The sequence below is a fragment of the Rhinichthys klamathensis genome, unplaced genomic scaffold (genome assembly GCF_029890125.1).
Source record: "Rhinichthys klamathensis goyatoka isolate OS25496 unplaced genomic scaffold, OSU_Roscu_1.1 h1tg000244l_1, whole genome shotgun sequence".
Taxonomy (NCBI): domain Eukaryota; kingdom Metazoa; phylum Chordata; class Actinopteri; order Cypriniformes; family Leuciscidae; genus Rhinichthys; species Rhinichthys klamathensis.
In genome coordinates, this window is record NW_026606766.1 from 1,394,290 (window position 1) to 1,414,559 (window position 20,270).

At 37.5% G+C, this 20,270-nt stretch overlaps 2 protein-coding genes across 4 annotated transcripts; both read left to right on the plus strand.

The window, feature by feature from the left end:
• The first annotated feature begins 144 nt into the window (after nucleotides 1–144).
• On the plus strand, nucleotides 145–16,293 carry ppig (peptidylprolyl isomerase G (cyclophilin G)). Of its 2 annotated transcripts, XM_056266048.1 has the most exons (13): nucleotides 145–268; nucleotides 1,004–1,068; nucleotides 1,174–1,248; nucleotides 1,688–1,795; nucleotides 1,882–1,926; nucleotides 2,005–2,092; nucleotides 2,358–2,387; nucleotides 2,490–2,629; nucleotides 3,219–3,387; nucleotides 6,726–6,929; nucleotides 7,073–7,154; nucleotides 7,411–7,562; nucleotides 15,089–16,293. In XM_056266048.1, the coding sequence occupies exons 2-13, from the start codon at nucleotides 1,008–1,010 to the stop codon at nucleotides 16,020–16,022; spliced, it is 2,088 nt and encodes a 695-aa protein (XP_056122023.1). In that variant the 5' UTR covers nucleotides 145–268; nucleotides 1,004–1,007; the 3' UTR covers nucleotides 16,023–16,293. The 2 variants fall into 2 exon arrangements, with proteins under 2 accessions (XP_056122023.1, XP_056122024.1); XM_056266049.1 differs by lacking the exons at nucleotides 145–268; nucleotides 1,004–1,068; nucleotides 1,174–1,248 and having other exon boundaries at nucleotides 2,312–2,387.
• A 951-nt stretch (nucleotides 16,294–17,244) lies between these two features.
• On the plus strand, nucleotides 17,245–18,284 carry phospho2 (phosphatase, orphan 2). 2 transcript variants are annotated; one of them, XM_056266076.1, is made up of 2 exons: nucleotides 17,245–17,343; nucleotides 17,439–18,284. In XM_056266076.1, the coding sequence occupies exon 2, from the start codon at nucleotides 17,440–17,442 to the stop codon at nucleotides 18,163–18,165; it is 726 nt and encodes a 241-aa protein (XP_056122051.1). In that variant the 5' UTR covers nucleotides 17,245–17,343; nucleotide 17,439; the 3' UTR covers nucleotides 18,166–18,284. The 2 variants fall into 2 exon arrangements, with proteins under 2 accessions (XP_056122051.1, XP_056122050.1); XM_056266075.1 differs by having other exon boundaries at nucleotides 17,250–17,343; nucleotides 17,434–18,284.
• The last annotated feature ends 1,986 nt before the right edge of the window (nucleotides 18,285–20,270 follow it).

A 20,270-nucleotide genomic window follows, 5' to 3' on the forward strand; every position in this document is an offset into this window, starting at 1 on the left:
CAGGTTTGGATCAACTTGAGGGTGGGTAAAGTAAAGTTTTTTGGGGTGAAATATCCATTCAAGCAAAACTGCAAACCGCATGTGATTTTTGTCCGCATCAAGCTTCCATAGTCTCCAGTTGAGGCTGTTCATCTTTTTACCCAGAGTGCTCTGCTAGTCGTCACGGCGCCATTTTTCCAGACCTGCGCGCTGAGGACACGAGAACGACAGTCAATGTTGTTTATATTCTCTTCATTTTAGTGTAACCGGTTTAACTTGGATCAAACATGTAAGTTAAACTCCGAGTTTACTAGTAAAAAGGGAAGAACGAAATGGAAATATTAAAATACGCAATAATGGACACATATAGCATGTTAGCATGCTAATCATTCAATCATTAACAGGTTTAATGTTACGATTTTATTGCTGGTAAAAGCAAACCGTTCTGATTATACACTTCACAAGTCTAAATTAGATTATAATGCAGTTTAAACAATGTGATACACTAGATAGATAGGGGCTGGTGATTTCAGTTAATGTGTATTTATTAGCTTATCTGTGCCAGGCTAGGACAACATGCAGCATGACGAAAAATAAAGGTTTTAATGATGATTTATTCAAAAAGTTATTTAGAAAATCAAAACCGTCATAAACTCATGTAGAAGTGATCTTTTTGTCGTGTTCAGAGCCGTAATGTGTGTTATTCTGCTGAGAGTGAAAGTGGTTACATTGACATATACGGTCAGTTACTTCATTAATACGCTAGAGTAGGCAAAAACTAAAGATATGTAGCAATAATAAATTCCAGTGTTCTCTATGGACAGGTTTCAAAATCTGTCATAGACATATCCATGTTATAATACACTACTAAATCAAAAGATTCAAGTGCACGCACTTTATGGGAGTACATTAGTTTGTGTAAGAGTTTGTTACACTGGTGAAACAAGTTTGTGGTGTTGCATTGAGTCTGTAAGCACAGATCTGTTATTGGAACTACAGTTTGATGTGTGTTTTGTGTTTGCAGCGTGATGGGGGTGAAGGCGCAGCGTCCTCGCTGCTTCTTTGACGTTGGCATCAGTAATGTGCCAGGTAAGACTCAATATGCACTTTGTAGTAAGACAGCTGCTCTTTAATTTCTGAAAATGTGGGATTTATTTCCCTGTGATCTTTCTCTCTCCGTTTTCCTTTCTACAGCGGGGCGAGTCGTCATCGAGCTTTTCTCTGAGGCGTGTCCCAAGACATGTGAAAACTTCCGCTGCCTGTGCACAGGTAAAAAAATACAAGCAGTTTTGTTTTATAAAACTGGAAATCTGTCTCTTAATTTCACATTTTTTAAATGTTATCAGTTTTATATATATATATCTTCTTATATATTTACTATGAAATTAAAGGAAAGGTAATTTTTTGGTGAGAGGAACTATTATTTCAACAATACAGACAATTGGTCAATTACTTTTTGCCTACTGTTTTATGGGCACTATGAATTCAAACACTTTTAACTATATAATAGGGAAGTATGTGATTTCGGATAAAGCCCAAGTCTTGCACTGTCCTGGGATGCGTTTCCCAAAAGCATCGTGAGCCCAAATGAATCGTGGAGACCCTTGCCAGTGCCACTAATGTTCTCGACGATCAACTTAGCTCATTTTACTTTTGAGAAACACCCCCCGTGTCTGTATTTATGCATTGTGAGGGTTTTCTTCTCCAGGCGAGAAAGGAATTGGCAAGACCACCCAAAAACCTTTGCACTATAAAGGAAGTCTGTTCCATAGGATAGTGAAGGACTTCATGATACAAGGAGGAGACTTCACTGAAGGTACCACTGTCTTGCTTTTTTCTGTTGTATTGTGTTTACCCTGTGTGTGTGTGTGTGACGTTTGACAGACATGTTTGCCTTAACAGGGAATGGCAGAGGTGGAGAATCTATATATGGAGGATTCTTTGAAGGTGAGTGACCTTAAGATTTTACTTATCAATATTAATAACAACACTGGGGTCTATATTCTGCCATTTTTCTTTTTCTAGATGAAAGCTTCACAACGAAACATACCAAGGAGTTCCTTCTGTCAATGGCGAACCGAGGGAAAGACACCAACGGCTCACAGTTCTTTATGTGAGTCCAACACACAGGCTTCTTCAGGCGTCCCTACTCTCCTCTTGGATAATGGATGATAATCTGCAACTATTGCTTTCTTTTTTTGCAGCCTTGATGTAAAATAAATGTATATGTCGTCAGTGCATTCGTCTGGTCTTGAACGAGTTATGAACTGCGGATGATAATGGCCCAAATCAACTTATGGTGTGCATTAATCACTGTTTTTGTGTTCGTTAGATTTGTATTTACATTCTGCCTCACTGTTTTGTGTCCCTGACCATAGAACTACAAAACCAACTCCTCACTTGGACGGGTAAGTGTGCAGCACAATGTGATCTATTAATGGATTAGAAGTATATTTTATATGTGCTGTATGCCCAGTGTTTAATGGTTTTGTTGCTCTTTCCCCCACCAGAATTCATGTGGTGTTTGGTCAGGTGATCTCCGGCCAGGAGGTGATCCGGATGATCGAGAGTCAGAAGACGGATACCAACAGCCGACCCTATGCTGAGGTCAAAGTGCTCAACTGTGGGGAACTTATTCCCAAATCTAAAGGTGATATTGTATATTTTCTCTTCTCATTTTTAGTAAGTTTTATGCATTTTTATTAGTTATTAGCTTCTAGCTACAAAAGATCAACTTCACATGTCATTGCATTTCAGAATATGTTGGCATGCAATTCATAACCGAATGCGAATTATATTTTTGTATTTATATAGTGCCTTTCCAACACCCAAATAATATTGCATACTTGTATAAAATTTTTTTTTTGCCTAAGACATGATTTAAGTCTAGTTGCTTATTTAAATTTTGACAAATTAACTTGCACTTTGATTATACTCGTTTATGAAGTAACATTAATTGTGATGAGACTGTCCAGTGTTATGGGCATCAATATTTACTTTCACGGTCTCTCATGATTACTTGTGTTATTCAAGGGGCTTTACTTGAATTATTCATTCATACAGAAAGTTTTATATCCATTCCTGTAAACTTGTATGAACTAAAGTTATGCCTGGCAATGCAAAAATATCTGAATCCCAAACAGTTAATAGTGGCCATCACACTTTAATTTAATCTTGGTTTAATCGTCAAATTATGAAAGTGTGTGTTTTAAAGTATTGTTTTAACTCTTTTCATTTAGCAAAGAAAGAAAAGAAGCATCAGTCATCCAGCGAGAGTGATGACGACTCTTCTTCAGACAGCTCCACCGACTCGGAGGAATCAGAGAAGGAGAAAAAGAAACGGAAGAAACACAAGAAGGAACATAAGAAGAAGAAGGAACAGAAACACAAGAAGAAAGAGAAGAAAGGGTACTTTGCTAATACAGTTTACTTTTGCACATTTACGATTAGAATCTTTCGCCTTTCAACAATTCGAGTTGTTTGAAGAATTTGCTTTCCACATTCCTTGTGCATGTCAGTACTAAAAGGTCGACACGGTACCAAAATTATCACTGAAAATAGGGCTGCACGATCACGATTTTGGCTTCCCACGATCAAATTCGCGTGATCGAGTGATATTTAAAATGCATCATTCCATTCACGCTCCGTATCAAAGGTTTTTTTTTGCAAAGCCAATCTAAATGGTAAATAAATGGACTGCATTTATATAGCGCTTCCACAGACCCAATGGCCACCAAAGCGCTTTACAATTTGCGAATCTAGCGCTCCGTAAAACCACTGTTTGACCATGTGCCTCCATGAGCCCCAGTGCGCGAGAGAGACCGAGTGTGTCTGCGCGCGAGCGACAGTGCACGAGAGAGACCGGGTGTCCAAGAGCGCACTCGAAAGTGCGCGAGAGATACCGAGTGTGGCTGGACTGGGACAAAAAATCGGCCCGGGCATTTTGGCCCAGACTGGCCCACTATATAACACAACCGAACTTTGCACGCCCTTGAATATGTATACCAACTCCTATTAAAACCACTAATGCCATAAGTGAATAGGAGTGAGTAAGAGTTAACCGATGAAAATAACTACTAAGTTGAACTATACTCCACAGTGATGAATCCTAAAGAAAGCTATAAGCTGGGAAAGAAAATTGTGCTTTTTAATGTTAAATTCATAAATCTGGTGCACTTTGAGAGTTAAAAATAAAGAGCTCCAACCCATATTCAGTGTGCAAATTGAACAAAGAAAAACTCAAAACTCTTTTAGTTGTGATATAGTGTCTGTCTACATTACACTACTACATAATAATAGTTATAATATTAATCCCATGGCAGTAATAGCCATATGTTGTAAAACAAATGCACTGAAAAATAAAAGCAACTTTCATAATTAGTTTCGTACTAATTTCTATACAGAGATAAGCACATGATCTTTTATTTTAAGCTTTTATTTTGAAGAAAAATATGGTTTACAAACTCATTACTCATTATTGTCTCATTACAATTCTAATAAAATGCGTAATCGTCAAATATGCAGATGTGTAAATAATGCGTAACTGGGTAGTGGGTTCCTACATAGCCTAATGGTGTGTTCACACCGAACGCGAATTTAATTATTTGGGTGAGTAGATTACATACAAAGTCAATGCAAAGACGCGAATAGACGCATCATTTGCGCCGGGGGGGGCGTTGCGAATGACGCGAATTGTGCGACGCGTTTGCCGCGAATGTCTTCCGCGCAAGTTGAAAAATTTGAACTCGAGCGAATGTTCAAGCGTCTAACTAAACGCGATAGTCGCGTATTTGACGCTCTATTGGCGTTCGGTGTGAACACACCATAAGTGTTGTGACAGTAGCCTAGTTCTGTTTACCACAGTTCTCTGCACTCACTCATCTCTCTCCTTATCCTCCTCACTATCCTCATCAGACACTTGAAGGGCCTTTGAAGTTTCTTTTTTCACGCTATTTCTCTGCACATTCCTTGCGTTTCTTCTCCATCGCTCTGACTATTTTGACAGATACACACTGACACTGCTCGCTCACTCAGAGCTCAAAGGGGGAGGAGTTTAAAGATGTGATTGGACCAGCCCAGTGTCAATCAAGAAAATAACCAATGGGCCGCTGATCCACACGTTTCATCATGCGCCGGTCTGTGAGAAAAAGAAAAACCTACGCTGACTTTTTTGTCCAATGCATTACACCGGCACAAAGATCCCAGAGCCGCCAATTAAACAAAACTAAACGCAATGGGCCGCCGATATACGAGTTTTATGGGCCGTAAAAAAAAAAAAAAAAAGAAAGAAGTATGAGATGTATCGGCCCACAAAGCACGTCGGCCCACCGGGCAAATGCCCGGTATGCCCGATGGCCAGTCCAGCCCTGGTGCGCGTGAGAGACCGATTGTGAGCATTAGTGAATTGGTACATACTACATAGTAATATATAATTACTATATAAAAAGAGGCATGAAAGTTCGATTAATGGACTCCAATAATCAGTAAACGTCTTGTTTTGAACTATTGTTTTAAAAATAGAAATAATTCGAGCACATAAACTTTCATATGGAGGATGAAATCGATTCAATTTATGCAGTAAGATTTCACAACTAATCACTGACACTGTACCACAACCAGGTTTTACATTTCTTAAGCGTCATAACAGTGACTCTGAATTTCATCCATTAATCGTACTTCCACAGTGCAGTTCTGCTTTGAAATGTTCTCATTTTGTTACATTCTGTTTTGGAATATTTGTTTTTTATTGATTGTATATTTTGCGCGTTTTATTCACATCAGGTGACAATGCAAGTTTATATTTTGCTTCCTAAAATATATTTACACAATGTAAAATGTAAAATAATGCCCTGTTAAAGTTTTGCTACATTTTCTTTATTGTTTTATTTGTTTTTATTTATTCTTTAAAGAGATGCACTGAATTTCGGTGAATAAGAGGACCTGTTTTATTTTGATGCACATAGTTGTACATTAGCAGGAATGTAGCACAATATGGATGTGAAAGCAGTTATAATTAGCCTATGTGACAATAACATTTGTTTTGGTTAATATCAACAAATAATCGTGATAATTAATCGTGATATCAATATTGATCAAAGTAATCGTGATTATCATCTTGGCCCGAATCGTGGAGCCCTACTGAAAAATAAACAATCCTTATACGTTTTATGTATTAAAAATATATAATAAATACAAATAATTAAAATATATGAAAAGATTTCGGCAGCCAATAAAACGTGTTTCATTTTGTACAAATCATGTTCATCCTTTTTGAAAGTGAACCTGTATTTTAATTTGCCTTTGTCTAGTTTCACTCATGTTTTTTTTAAGGATCAGAGCACGAGGTCACAAAACCTGTCCACGTTAGCATCTGCCTTAGGCCTTTTTACACTAGTGTGTTTTCGTTTTAAAACGAAAACATCCATACTGGCATTTCAGAAACTATCTCCGTCCACACTACACAACTGAAAACACGTCACATGACCATTCATGCACACTGGGTGTGCGTACAAGTGTAATAAAAGCTCTAATAATAGCTTTCCTCTTGTGCATGTAGGCAGCTGCAGGATTATAAAATGCAGAGTTTAACTGCACAGTGGCTGTTTAAAAGGACAACAAAGTCAGCCATATTATTTCCACAATAATTATATGGTTCGTTTACTTTTATTATGTGCATTGAGTGGTGTTTTCATCAACTGTTGACAACTTCATCATAATGGAGTAAGAATTTTAACATGTTTTTCCAGGTCTGATGAGGAACAGGCTGATCCCCAAACTTTGTCAACCATTCGCCCAGAGGAAGTCCCGCCCATTCCAGAAAACCGCTTCCTAATGAGGCGAAGCCCCCAGAAGGCCAAAGAAGAGGAGCAGGGGAAAGAACAGAAGAAGGAGGACTCTGGGAAAGAGAGACAAAGAGACAGGGACAGGGAGAGAGAGAGGGAAAGGGACAGGTAGATGTGGTATTTTAATATTTCACCCAATAATGGTGTGAAAGATCATTTGTTCATACAGACAATTTTTATATTGTGTGATTTTTTTTTTTTTATTATTATTATTGTCCTCCCCAGTTCACAACTTGTATGTTATATTCCAGACCCATGGCGAATTCACGGCCGAACCGCACAAGACTGGTGATGACCAGGTCAGGGCGCAGGATTAAAGGAAGAGGACCGAGGGTGAGAATAACTGTGGTTTGCTTTGAAAGACCGATTATGTGTTAAATGTAAATACACTGCCGTTCAAAAGTCTGGGGTCGGTAAGATTTGATCTGTTTTTGCAACAAGTCTCATTTATTTGATCAATAATACAGTAAAAACTGTGTTATTACACCCTCAAATAACTTTTCTATTGTAATAGACATAATCTGTTCCTTATTAATTATAGCTCATTTATGTATTTTGTTTGAACTTGATCTGTTCTGTCCGGCTGTAGCGCTACCGGACTCCATCTCGGTCTCGCTCACGGTCGTGGGATCGGTTTCGGCGCAGTGAGACGCCTCCACACTGGAGGCAGGAGATGCAAAGGACACAGAAAGCTAAATCTAACACAGCCGCCACACAGGACAGATGGATCAAAGGGGACAAGTAAGTCCAATCTTACAGTACATGCAAATATTGAGGTCGGGATTCATGTAATGAGGGATTTTCAAGCTTATTTAATTAGAAGCTGAGCGATGTGGGCAAATAAATCATTCAATATCAATCATTATCATGATAAATGTTAAATCTTTTTAAAGGCAGATTTTTGCTCCACAGTGAAAGTTGTAGAAACCAGCCCAGTAATTTTAAAGAACTTTTTACTGTCAGAATTCTTTATTTTTTTCTTAAAATAAATATCTTAATAGATTTTTTTTTTTCTTAGTTCTGCATATTCTACCGGGTGATATTGTTTCAAAATTACAACAGATTTGTCTCGCCTGACTTTATTAGCACGTTTCTTTGGCACAGTTTGCGGTGCAGGCTGCGATTATTAATATTATTACATGTTTTGTCTCTTAGAAATACACATTTGACAGTAGCTTGAGTTAGAGTGCTGAAGTTAATTTGTTCATTAACAAAAACTGTAACATCTGTAAAAATTAACAACCTAATTTTATATGGTAAAATGTAAATATTCTAAATGTTTGAGTTTTATTAAAATTAATCGCAAAAAAAGGTTACACTTTATTTTAAGGTGTCATTGTTACAGTGTAATTATATATTTAAATAGTGAGTAATATCAATTAATGGCATGTACTTACTATAGGGTTAGGATTTGGTTGAGGGTTAGTTGCATGTAATTATTTTTATTGCTATGGTAACTACATGTAACATAGTAACTAGGACACTGTAAAATAAAAACATACTGTAATTATATTACAGTACATTTTAATACATGTCAACATTAATAATATAATAACATTCTATATGAATATTCCACATTTCTGCCACAATACCGTGGTGCAGTTAGTGTTACTACAGTAAATCCATGGTAAATATGGCCATTTGTAGATTGAAAGCCTTCTGACTGTATCATGCGCATCGATGTGTTTCATCTGGCTTAAAAACTAAATCACAGAGACGTTTGTGTTCTTCGAGCGCTTCTCACTGGATCTCAGTGTTTTAGGGCTGTCACTTTACGTTCGAAAATCGATTGCACAATCGATCAGACCAACCAACACAAGTATCGAAAACGAAAATAGGGAATCGATTTTAACGGCTAGGGGTGTAAATCGGAGCCTACATGACGATTCGATACGATACCGATTTCTTAAGCCAACGATTCGATTATTTTTTGATACTTCAGAATTCCCCGCGATACGATTCGATTTGATTCGATACGATTCAATAATCGATATTTTTACATGATATCTATTAAGTTTCAAATAAATCAACAACATTTTTTATAATTTGCCTTTTATTGAGAATTACAGGAACAGTATTCTATTCACATAATGTGTATGTTGTGCTTAATGCACTGCAAATAGAACAGCAAATATAACAGTTACTGCATACAGTTCTAAACTTGATTCTATCGAATCCTGGTGCGTTTCCGTGCATCTTACGTCATCGCAAACGTGCACGACGCATGATAGAAAACAGAACGCGGGTCAATATATTGTGTGGTTTTTTTTTGTTTGTTTTTTGGTGCTATTATGCACAGCTGAGTGAACAACACCGGTTTACTGTGTCGCATTTGGCTTTTTGCTGATTGCAAACGCAGGAGACAGTAGATTTCCATTAATTTGTTGCCCTGAGTCCACGCGCTATGTGTGTGCGAATACAGACTCACTCTCGCTCTTATCCAAGGTAAATTATCAACACTATCATCCCTTACATGTGTTTTATTTAACTAAATACATCATAATCAGCTAAAAAGCATGCGCAGGTTACTTACTTCCTGAACAAGTGCGCACCCGAGTCCGTGATGCTTTCACATTCACGCGAACCGCGGCACGGTTCGAGTGCAACCGAACTCAGCGCACCTCCTCCAGGCAGTCTCGGGTTTGGTACCCCAGTGCCCACCCGGGTCCGCATGACAGACAGCGTTTACATAATTAGCGATTTTTCATGCGAACCGTGCCCGTTCCGTTCCGAGTTGGTGTGAAAGCACCCTAGACTGTTCAAGTAAGCTGTTGAAGTAGCCTTTTGTACACATTAGCGCCTGTTTGTTTACGTTAGTAACTGCTAGCTTGGAATTCGCCAACTAAGTGACTGAGGGTGCATTCACACTGGCAGTTTAGTTCGGTGACTAACTAATGTTAGCCCAGTGCATAACAACAATCGTTTGTACGCATATGAGCGGATGCTGAAAATAGACAGGCGGCAAAACAAACACATTAATCCAGTGGTCACCAACCTTTTCAAGCCTAAGATCACATCCCAAGTCCAAATGTAAACCAAGATCTACCACTTGCAGAAAATTATGAAAAAACAAGGCCACAATGTAGTTCTACTTTGACATTCTTTGTTGCCTGTTAGTCACTAGCAAAATATTTATTTAACTATACAAATAGTATATATAACTATACAAACTGTCAACTATAATTCAACATTTTCAACAGTAATATAACATTGTTAAGTATATATCCACAGGCTTATTACTCATATATAAACACAATAATCAGTCAATTACAGGCCTAAGCCAATAATGTACTGTTTCATTTTCCCTTTTAAAACATAGGCTATTTCAAATTAAAATGGTAAGTGCAACTAGCATACAAAATATTATAACAACAGTCATCCTTCAATTCTTCAAAAATATTTTCACACAAATTACAGACCTACTACTATTCATTACCTCAATAATCAATCAATTACAGGCCTAAAACAGTCATCTACAGCACTGATTCTCTTTCCCGTTTCCAACAACATAAAACACAGATCTCCTTTTAACAATAGCCAATAAAGGGTTTTTCCTGTCTCAAAATGAGGCGGAGTTGGTAAAATCGTAACACTAGGGGGGTCCGGGGGCATGCCCCCCCGTGAGAAAAATTTGTACATTTTAAAGATAAATTCATTAATCTGGTGCACTTTGAGTCACTCGAATCTGTTGTTAAAAATAAAAAATAATCCACCTGCCAACCACCCATATTCTTTGATTTAGATATCTGCATCTGATCATCACATTACAATTATTCAATTAAGCATGATAATATGGTAACATATCACACTGAAGTAGGCTGATTTAAAATTAACATTTATTTAAATTAAAAGTTCTTCTTTTGGCAAAATTACATTTCCTTTATAGCCTAAACAGAGGCTTTAGCCTATCCCTTTAAACTTAAATTGTCAATGTTTCATTTTTGAAAACACTCTTATCGGAATAATTTTTTGTACCTTTATAAAGGGCATTTTCCCCCTAATTTTATTTAATGTACTGGTATGCTCTAAATTTCATTTCAAATTCTTACATTTTATCAATACATTCAATTAAAATAATAAGACAAGGCTGTTACCAATCAAATTAAATAATTTACATTGAAAAATTATAACTGTATTAAATGAGATTATGAGATTGTTTTGAATATTTTTTGAATATACAAATAAGGAATGCTGAAAAGAATGATACTTTGAAACTAAACCGCCAGTAGAAGCGGCAGGCGGCCGTCTTAATGAGCGAGTCATTGAGTCATTCATTCAAACGATTCGTTCAAACGGCTGATTGATTCAGAATGAGGCGGTTTAATAATGGGTAACGTTAATTGAATCTTTGACTCGAGCGATTAGGTCAAAACGCTGAATCATTCAGTGATGATTGATGAATAATGGATGAGTGTTGCTGTGAGATGCGCTGGTTCTGTTGTTTGGAACTATTTTCGCTGCTGAAACAGAACAAAAACAGTAATTGCGTCTAAAAATGTAAGTAACTTAATTTTAACTAGGCTATTTGTTTATTGAACTGTTATGAAATCAATATCTTGGTTTCAATCGTGCTTGCATTCAGGAAAACAGCACTCTGGTCGTGTGTAGTCTATAACGTTATATTGTTTCTTAACTATAAATTTGACGGAGGCGGCCGCCTCATAATTGTTTATGCAGGAAAACCCCTGCAGATTTCAAATTAGCAATAGCCTACTCCCTCACCGTTGTGCCATCGTTTCGTTAGCTTGCGTATCGTTAGTTTGAAGAGCTTGATGTGAGCGTAGTGTGAAGTGGCTGAGCTGGTTAAAGCGTGAAGCCTTGTTTATACTCGACGCGTCCGCATGAGCCCAAAATGACGTCATTGTAACGGCGCGCGCGCCTCTGGATCCCCTAGACACCATTTACTACACACAGTAGGCTCACACATGGTGCATTTTTAAGTAATAAATAATAATGAATACAAATATTGGTGTTTTTTCTCTGATTTTGAAAACTCTTCGCGATCAACTTAAAATGCTTCCAAGATCGACTTGTCGATCGCGATCGACGGGTTGGTGACTCCTGCATTAATCGATACTCTTGCGGACGCATCGATGCATCGAATCGTCGGCTGTATAATCGATGCATCGATACGAATCGATTAATATTTACACCTATTAACGGCCTTCTCTCGGAGCGCGTCCATCTCGTCACGACACGCCCGCAGCGAACGCACGTCACACAGCAACTGCAGGCTCTGACACACACACATACAAACTATACTATACTTCTGCATAATGTGTCTCTTTTTACAACAAAAATGTGAATTCTGCCAGTATTCAGACAGTCTCATACGTACAGGGTAACACTTTACTTGAAGGGGTGTGCATTAGACTGACATGACACCTTCATAACCATGACATGACATATGTCATGAATATGAAGTAGGGTTTATGCATGCAGGGTTCCCGCGGATCCTTAAAGTCTTAAATTAGATTTTTAAAATTTAAGACCATAAAAAGTCTTAAGTCTTATTTTTACTTATGAAAGGTCTTAAATTTTAGATGACACTTTGACTTAGACATATCTAAAAGCTTTCCAAATTAAAACTATCTAATTAGCGTACGTATTTTTATTGATTTATTATTCTATCTTTGTGGATTTGCTAGTTCACGTGACATTTCGCGTCACTCGCGAGTCGCGGCAGCATAACTGTCTCCTGCACGCGAGAGGAGAGGAGAAGAAAGGTCGTAAATGTCAGTTCAGTTGTAAGTTCATTCTTTATGTGCGTATGGTGTGCGATGTGTATTGTCTATTATGATATTGTAATCATTGTTTTAACAATGTACGAGGCACTGCAAGCTGACATCGCATTTGTCTCGTGCTTTCACTGCGTGATGTGTGCAGTGTAACTGTTATGTCCCCAAATTAGTTTTTGTCTTATATTTATATCATATTATGTTCTTATATTAGAATATCACATCAGCAAGAGTGCCGTTTTCCCATGCACGATTCCAAGTGTGATATTTATGTTATACAACTGTTAAATTAACAATAAGTTAACATTGAAACTACTTTTTAGACACATTATTGTTAATATTGTTTGTTTTCCCTTTATTTCGCCCACTATAATTTCATAATGAAACCGTAGCAGAGTCTCAATGCAACCGACAGCGATGATTTCTTGACTGAAATCCGCGTTTTGAACGAATCACTTGCTTCTTTCCCGAATGAATCAGCCGTTTGAACGAATCACTTGCTTCTTTCCCGAATGTATCAGCCGTTTGAACGAATCGGTTGAATGAATGACTCCCTCAACTCACTTATTAAGACAGTGATTTGCCGCTGCGGTTTCATATTTAAAGTACCCTTTAAATAAAATTAGAAATCATTTCATATTTAAATATTGAATGTTGATTTAAAAATATATATCTCATAGCTTTATTTATGCAGTTGTAAATGGAGTGTAAATATATTAATGCCACTTCTGATGCCGCTTCTGTCACCTCTGCACTGCAAAGATGGATTTTGATTGAATGATTTAATTTGACTGGTAACAGTGGTACTGTATGATTATTATATAATTAAGTATTATTGTATAATTACTGTATAATTTAATTTGAATGTTAGTATTTGACATTAAAGGTGATGCATAACTCTAAATAAGTTTAGAAAAAATGTCCATATATAGGTGAAAATGCCCCTGAAAAAATCAATTTAAGGTGGCAAATATTGCCCCTTAATCAAAATATTAATTTCTGTCACTGCTGTGAACCGACCACTGCATAGAATATGAAAAATATGAATATCTTCGTGAGTCAGCAAGGCACCAGCACAAAAACACAATCAGTAAAATATCATCTAATTATTATCAACAAAACGTTGAAAATATCAAGATATATTTGTCATTACTGCACAGCCCTAATGTACGGTATTAATTTTGATTTCTTAAGGTCTTAAAAAGGTCTTAAAAAGCCTTAAATTTGACTTTCAAAAGTGTGCAGGAACCCTGTGCATGTTTATGACAACTGTCATTAAGTGTCTTTTGCTCAATAATGACATTTTGAATGCAAATATGACATTGTTTAAGATGTCTTTGTTATGACAACTTGACATTGAATTAAATTAAACTGGCATGTGGTTGGTTTTGACACTGGCTGTCATGAGGCATTATAACTGTGTCATGAATATTTTTCGTGACCTCAACTACAGTGGTACACATTCAATTTGTCATTAACATGTTATAATGGCCTCATGACAGCCAATGTCAAAACCAACCACATGACAGTTTAATGTAATGTTAACCTATAAAGCTAAGTGGTTTCTTAAGTTTGATAATTAATCTGCTATGTCATGTTTATGACAGGTTGTGTTGTCTTAGTAATGTCAAGTTGTCATTACCAAGTCACTGACAGATTATGATGTATTGGTTTATGTCAAGGTGTCATAACAAAGACATTTCAAACAATGTCATATTTGCACTAAAAATGTCATAACTGAGCGAATGACACTTAATGACAGTTGTCATAAACATGCATACAACTTCCTTCATATTCATAACATGTGTCATGTCATGATTATGAAGGTGTCATGTTAGTCTTATGAACACCCCTTCAAGTAAAGTGTTACCGCGTACAGATACAGATTCGGCCTACAATCGCCTACGTAGGCGAAATTTGTTTGACATTTCTAATCGTAAACACAGCCATGTTGAAGCCTGCAGTAATGTTCTTCATTGATGTTATGGCAGTCCACTCTGCTTATTGTTTTTTGACAATTTTGCGCTCCTGTTTGTCATTGTGCACGAAACTTCATGTCAATAAATCTTCAGAAATATTGCTGACTTGTGCGTGTCTCAAGCGCACTCTTTGCGTTCGTCCTAACGCCTGTTAGGTGTCCGTGGATTTGCCTGTATTTGGTGCTGAAAATGGAAACGTCTTTTGACATGGAAAATAGATTTTACAATCGATTCAATGGACATTTATGTCTCAAAAATCGATCAGGATTTTTTCACAAAAGTGACAGCCCTACAGTGTTTTTTTCGCCCAACCCTAATCCGAAGTTATTATTATTATTATAATTTTCTTGAAATTGGCGATTTGTAGATTGAAAAGCCTTCTGACTGTATCATGCGCATCGATGTGTTTCATCTGGCTTAAAAACTAAATCACAGAGACGTTTGTGTTCTTCGCTGAATTCGAGCACATCTCACTGGATCTCACAGCGTTTTTATCAAATTATATTGCGATATCTATCATTGTTTTTTCATGTGTATTTTTTAATTTTAGAGGAGATATGTCAGAGGACAAAGCAGATGCCACTGAACCAGCCAGCGAAAACAAACCTGCGGGACAAGAAGCAGCAAAAAAGAACTCTGAACGAGAGAAGAAAGATGCAAAGCGGGACAAATCACGCAGTCCATCCAGAGGAAGAGATAGGAAGAGGGACAAACATCGCTCCAGAAGCAGAGATCGGGACGCACGCAAAAAGACTGATGCCGACGTGGAAAAGAAGAAAGCTCGCAGCCAGAGCAAAGAAAAGAAGAGAGAGAAGGAAAAGCGCGATAAAGCCGATGACAAACGGGGACGCTCGAGCAGCAAGGACAGAAAAGAGAAAGAGAAAGATGCCAAAGAGCGAGAGAAGGAAGGCGAACAGAAAGACCGAAGCAAAGAAAGGACCAAACAGCATCCGGATGGGAATGAAAAGGAGAAATCGAAGGAGGTGGAAAAGAAGAAGAATGGAGAGCAGCAACGTGACAGATCAAGAAGCAGAGAAAAGGCTCGTGATGCGTCGCGTAGGTCCCGGTCGAGGGGTCGCGGTCAGCGTGGCCAATCACGCGAGAGAGGCCGTGACCGGCGTCACAGCAGCAGCCGGGACAGAAGATCCTCTCGCCGCTCGAGAAGCAGAGAGCGAGAGCGAGACCGAGGGAGAGACGCAGAAGACCGAAACAAGAGGAAGAGCACCGATGAGGCGAAGAGCAAAGAAACCAGAGGACGAGACCGAAGCTCCAAAGAACGCTCTTCCCAGAAAGAGCGAGACGATCGAACGAGCGGGAGGAAGAGGAGAGGAAAGAGCGACAGTGGAAGCAGCGATTCTGAGAGCGACGGCGATAAACGCAAGAAAAGTAAAAGGAGCGAGAGCCCAAAAGCAAAGGACAAATCTAAAAGTCCAAGAAAAGATGCCAAGAAGAATAAGGACGCCTCTTCCAGCGCCAGTGACTGAGACTCTGCATGTACCACTCCCTATTTTGAGTTATCTTTTCCCCACACAAGCATCAACGGTCTGCTGTTCAGCAAACGATACAAAGAGACTGACATTTTAGTCATCGTGTAAACATTGTGGACACACCCTGGAATACTTTTAATCACTGATACAGACCGTACCTAATTTGTTTCAACTGAATCGGTTATATTTGTCCTGCTTTTATCTGACGTTTGTTTTCTCTCGCCCATATCTCAACGTAAATGTTTAGTGAGTTTCTTAGTGAAAATGGTTGCTTACAACAACAAAAAAATCTTCTGTCTGATCTGAGCTGTTTTTTTTTTTTAAGGGTTTGTTGGGGACATGTTTGCGTACCTTGGAGTTTTGTAAGGGCTTTCTGTTTATAAAGACACGACAATGTGAGGTTCTGCTGAATTTGACAAATAAAAATTGGTACTGAACCTGTGAACCTCGCTTTCAGTGGTCCTGTTGATTGAAATCTCTTCCTAAATTAATATCTTGGTGGGGTTTTTTTAGTTTAATTTATCTGTTTTGGCTGATATGAGATTTTTTACAGTTAGATAAGGTTTAAACATTACAGCAAAAATATTTAATTCCATTAGTTTTATATCAAACTTCATTTCCACCATTGTTCATCCCCATTAGCTTTTTGATATTTAATGGATTATAGATTTTTTTAAAGCACAAACTTTTGTCCCCCCCCCCCCCCATCTATAGTCTAGGTTTTTCAGAGGGTTTATATAACATTATATTCCTAAAAACATGATTTTATTTATTCTGGATGTTGGTATTTAATTTTTTATTATTGAGTGATAAAAATATATATCCAAAATCCTGTTTGTAATATATATATATATATATATATACAAACAGGATTTTGGATATCTGTTTTTATCACTCAATAATTAAAAAATAAAATACCAACATCCAGAATATGTATTTATGTCTGTAACGTTATTTTTTCATTCATGCTTGAAGTTATTGTTGCAGTCCTGACGCATTTCATAGTTATGACTGCACTGTACTTTTCTAAAAACGATTTCCAAGCAGTTTCTATATATAAGTAAGACAAAACCGGTTTCATCTCGAATAAACTGATTCGGTTTACTGAATGAATAACTGACTGGAAACAGAAAGCAAGAACGCCCCCAAGTTGACTTGAGTGATTTGCGTGGCCAATCAGAGCGTCGCATGACGTTTGAGTGACGTGAGCCACAGCCTATCAGAGACGGGCAGTGACTAATCATGCTTTGTGTTGTAAGCAAGTGTCCGTGTAGAATCGCTAACAAAATCGAATAATTCACTCAGGCTGCCGCTTCAGGTTGGTACACATTTGATTTCCTTGACTTGCTTAGAAAGCATCGTTGAACATTCGTTCGTCAGCCATTGTGTCTTTGTGTGTTATTCCCAGCGCAGGATGAAGACCTTAGTAGTGTTCGACTTTGACCACACTATAGTGGATGACAACAGCGACACATGGGTGATCCGCTGCACTCCCGACCAGACGTTACCGGACTGGATGGAGAAGTCCTACGAGAGAGGCCGATGGACCGAGTACATGGGTCGAGTCTTGACCTACATCGGGGACCAGTCCGTGAGCCCGGAGCACATGCGCGCGGTCATGGAGAGCATCCCGCTCACCGAGGGCATGCTCGAGCTCCTGACCTTCATATCCGAGAACAAGAGCGACATCGACTGTATTATAATTTCCGACTCGAATACTGTCTTCATAGACTGGGTTTTGCATGCATCAGGGTTGAAGTCGGCTATAGATGACGTCTTCACCAACCCTGCAAACATCGATGCGCGCGGCTACATGAGCGTGCGCTGCTTCCACGCGCATGACTGTACACAGTGTCCTATAAACCTGTGCAAGAGGAAAGTGCTGCATGATTTCAGAGAGAATCAAGCTAAAGCTGGTGTGCATTATGAGAGGATTTGCTATATAGGAGATGGAGGAAATGACTTTTGCCCCATTCAAGAATTGAGAGAAGGGGATATCGCGATGCCTAGGAAAGGATTCACCCTAGAGAAACTGTTGTGCAAAGCCATTTCAGAGAGTCCAGAAGCTCTCAGTGCGAAAATCATGCCCTGGACCAGTGGCAATGAAATCCTCCGGGAATTACGAGCTCTAATTGAGTAATACAGTATTATATGAGATAATGATAGACTTACTGAACCAATAGAATATCAATATGTTTATTCTGCAGTAAATGCATCATGTGCATGAACTATTATTAGGCTATAGATAATTTACACACACAAACACACAAAAAAACATCCCTTAATTTACTTGGGCATGGTGTAATAATATCCGAGTTCATGTTTGGTGCACATTTTAAAAAGTATATATTTGACATGTTAATTTACATTTAAGTGTTTATGAGAGTATAAATGCAACTTGTCTTGAAGATTTAATTAATAAAATAAGCTCACTGTTAGGACTCGGAGGATTTAACAGTTTGAGGTGTTTATATTTAATCCACTGAGGTTTGCTGTAGAGCGTTAAAATGAACAAATGTAAAAGTTTTAACATGCTGGCTAAATATTTATTTGCACGATATAGAAATTCCCCTTTACTATCACTATCTATTAATACACCAATAAATGCCATTATTGTCATGTTATGAATGAATGCAAAATCCTTTAAGACTGCAATCTTGTACTACTATAAAATGAAAATAGCCTAGAATATATTATACAAACCAGATTATTATTATTGGAAGCCCTAATCTGCCTTAGTAGTATCATATTTTCATATTTACTGTGGGCCTGAAAAGTCTAAGACCACTGTAGTTATGAATTCTGGAAATATAAAAACTATTTCCAAAAGCAAGACATAACATTTGAATTTTAAAATTTTTATACAGCACAACTTATTATTATTATTATTGAAATGCTCAGACTATTTATTTCCAGATTTTTAACGTGGTCTCAGACTTTTGACTCCCATTTTTTCTGGACACCAGCGGTGTTTATAAAGCCATCCGGGTCATATAGTCTGACCGCATATAAAGTGTCAGACTTGCTGCTCTTGATGTAGATTAACAGTGCTGTGAATGCTTCTTCTTGAATAAGCCTGAATTTTAGATGTGTATTGGAAATGCAGAGTGTTGTATTCAAAGCAAACAGAGATGAATGGAGGAGATCGTGGACTTTAGTGTTGGTTTATATGACTATATTTACAGGGAAGCTTGGATCTGTCAGAACAAATCCATTTATATGACTGGATCATCGCCATATTGACCTAAACTAAGACCTTGTTCCTGTTAATATTTACAACACATCTTGTGTCCTTTGTACTTGTGACACACATGTTTAGTGTCCCATTAAAAAGGAATAAAAGAAAAATTATGGACTGTCTTTTGTTTCTTTGAGTAATTGTCTGTGTCGGATAGGAGACGGTAATTTACTGAAGCTTAAACTGAGTCCAGCACTTATTACTGCACAAACCTCTTAAGCTTAAGAAAACCATTAGTTATAATTATATGATGCATTTTCTTGTGGCTTTTATTTAGGCGATACACTACAGGCAAAAACAGTTTTTTCATGCATCTGTCAGTTTTGAGACAAGTTTTTTTTTCAGACTAGTGGAAAGAAAACATTCAAAATACATTTGTAAGTGTATCTTTTTATAGCACTTTATTTGCGTATTTAGATTTCAATAACAATATCTTTAAAGGCTGTTTTCTCAACAAACAAAAAAAAATCTCCTGAAATCTCCACACTTTACAGTTTTATTCTATATTCTGAATGTTTGAATATAGGGTTTGTTCTTTGCCTGATTTAATACATTTCATTCCTAAAAAAAATAGTGAAAATTGTTTAATTGTTTGGGGCTGTGGACTGTGTCGGAGTGATAAAAAGAGAAATCCAAAATCCCCTCTGTAAAAACCTTTGACTCTAATATGTCAAAAAAACAAAAAAACATTACATGTTCAATGTTCAGATTTTTGTTCTAGAAATGTATGCAAATTAGTGCTTATTTGATTAGATAATGCCTCATTAGCATATTGAAACATAACATTTCAGAAAACTTGTAATACAAGTAATAAGAAACCATTCTTAATGTTATCACTCAACATGGTGATATCTATCAGGTTTATTTTTATCGGGTGTCTTGCCTTAAAGATATATTATAAAAGACCAACAATGTTACCAACTAAAAAATGTTTACCAAATGAATATTCTCAAACTGAAAAAGCTAGGAGATGAGTGGATTCCGTGTTGTACTCAATTTCCCAATCG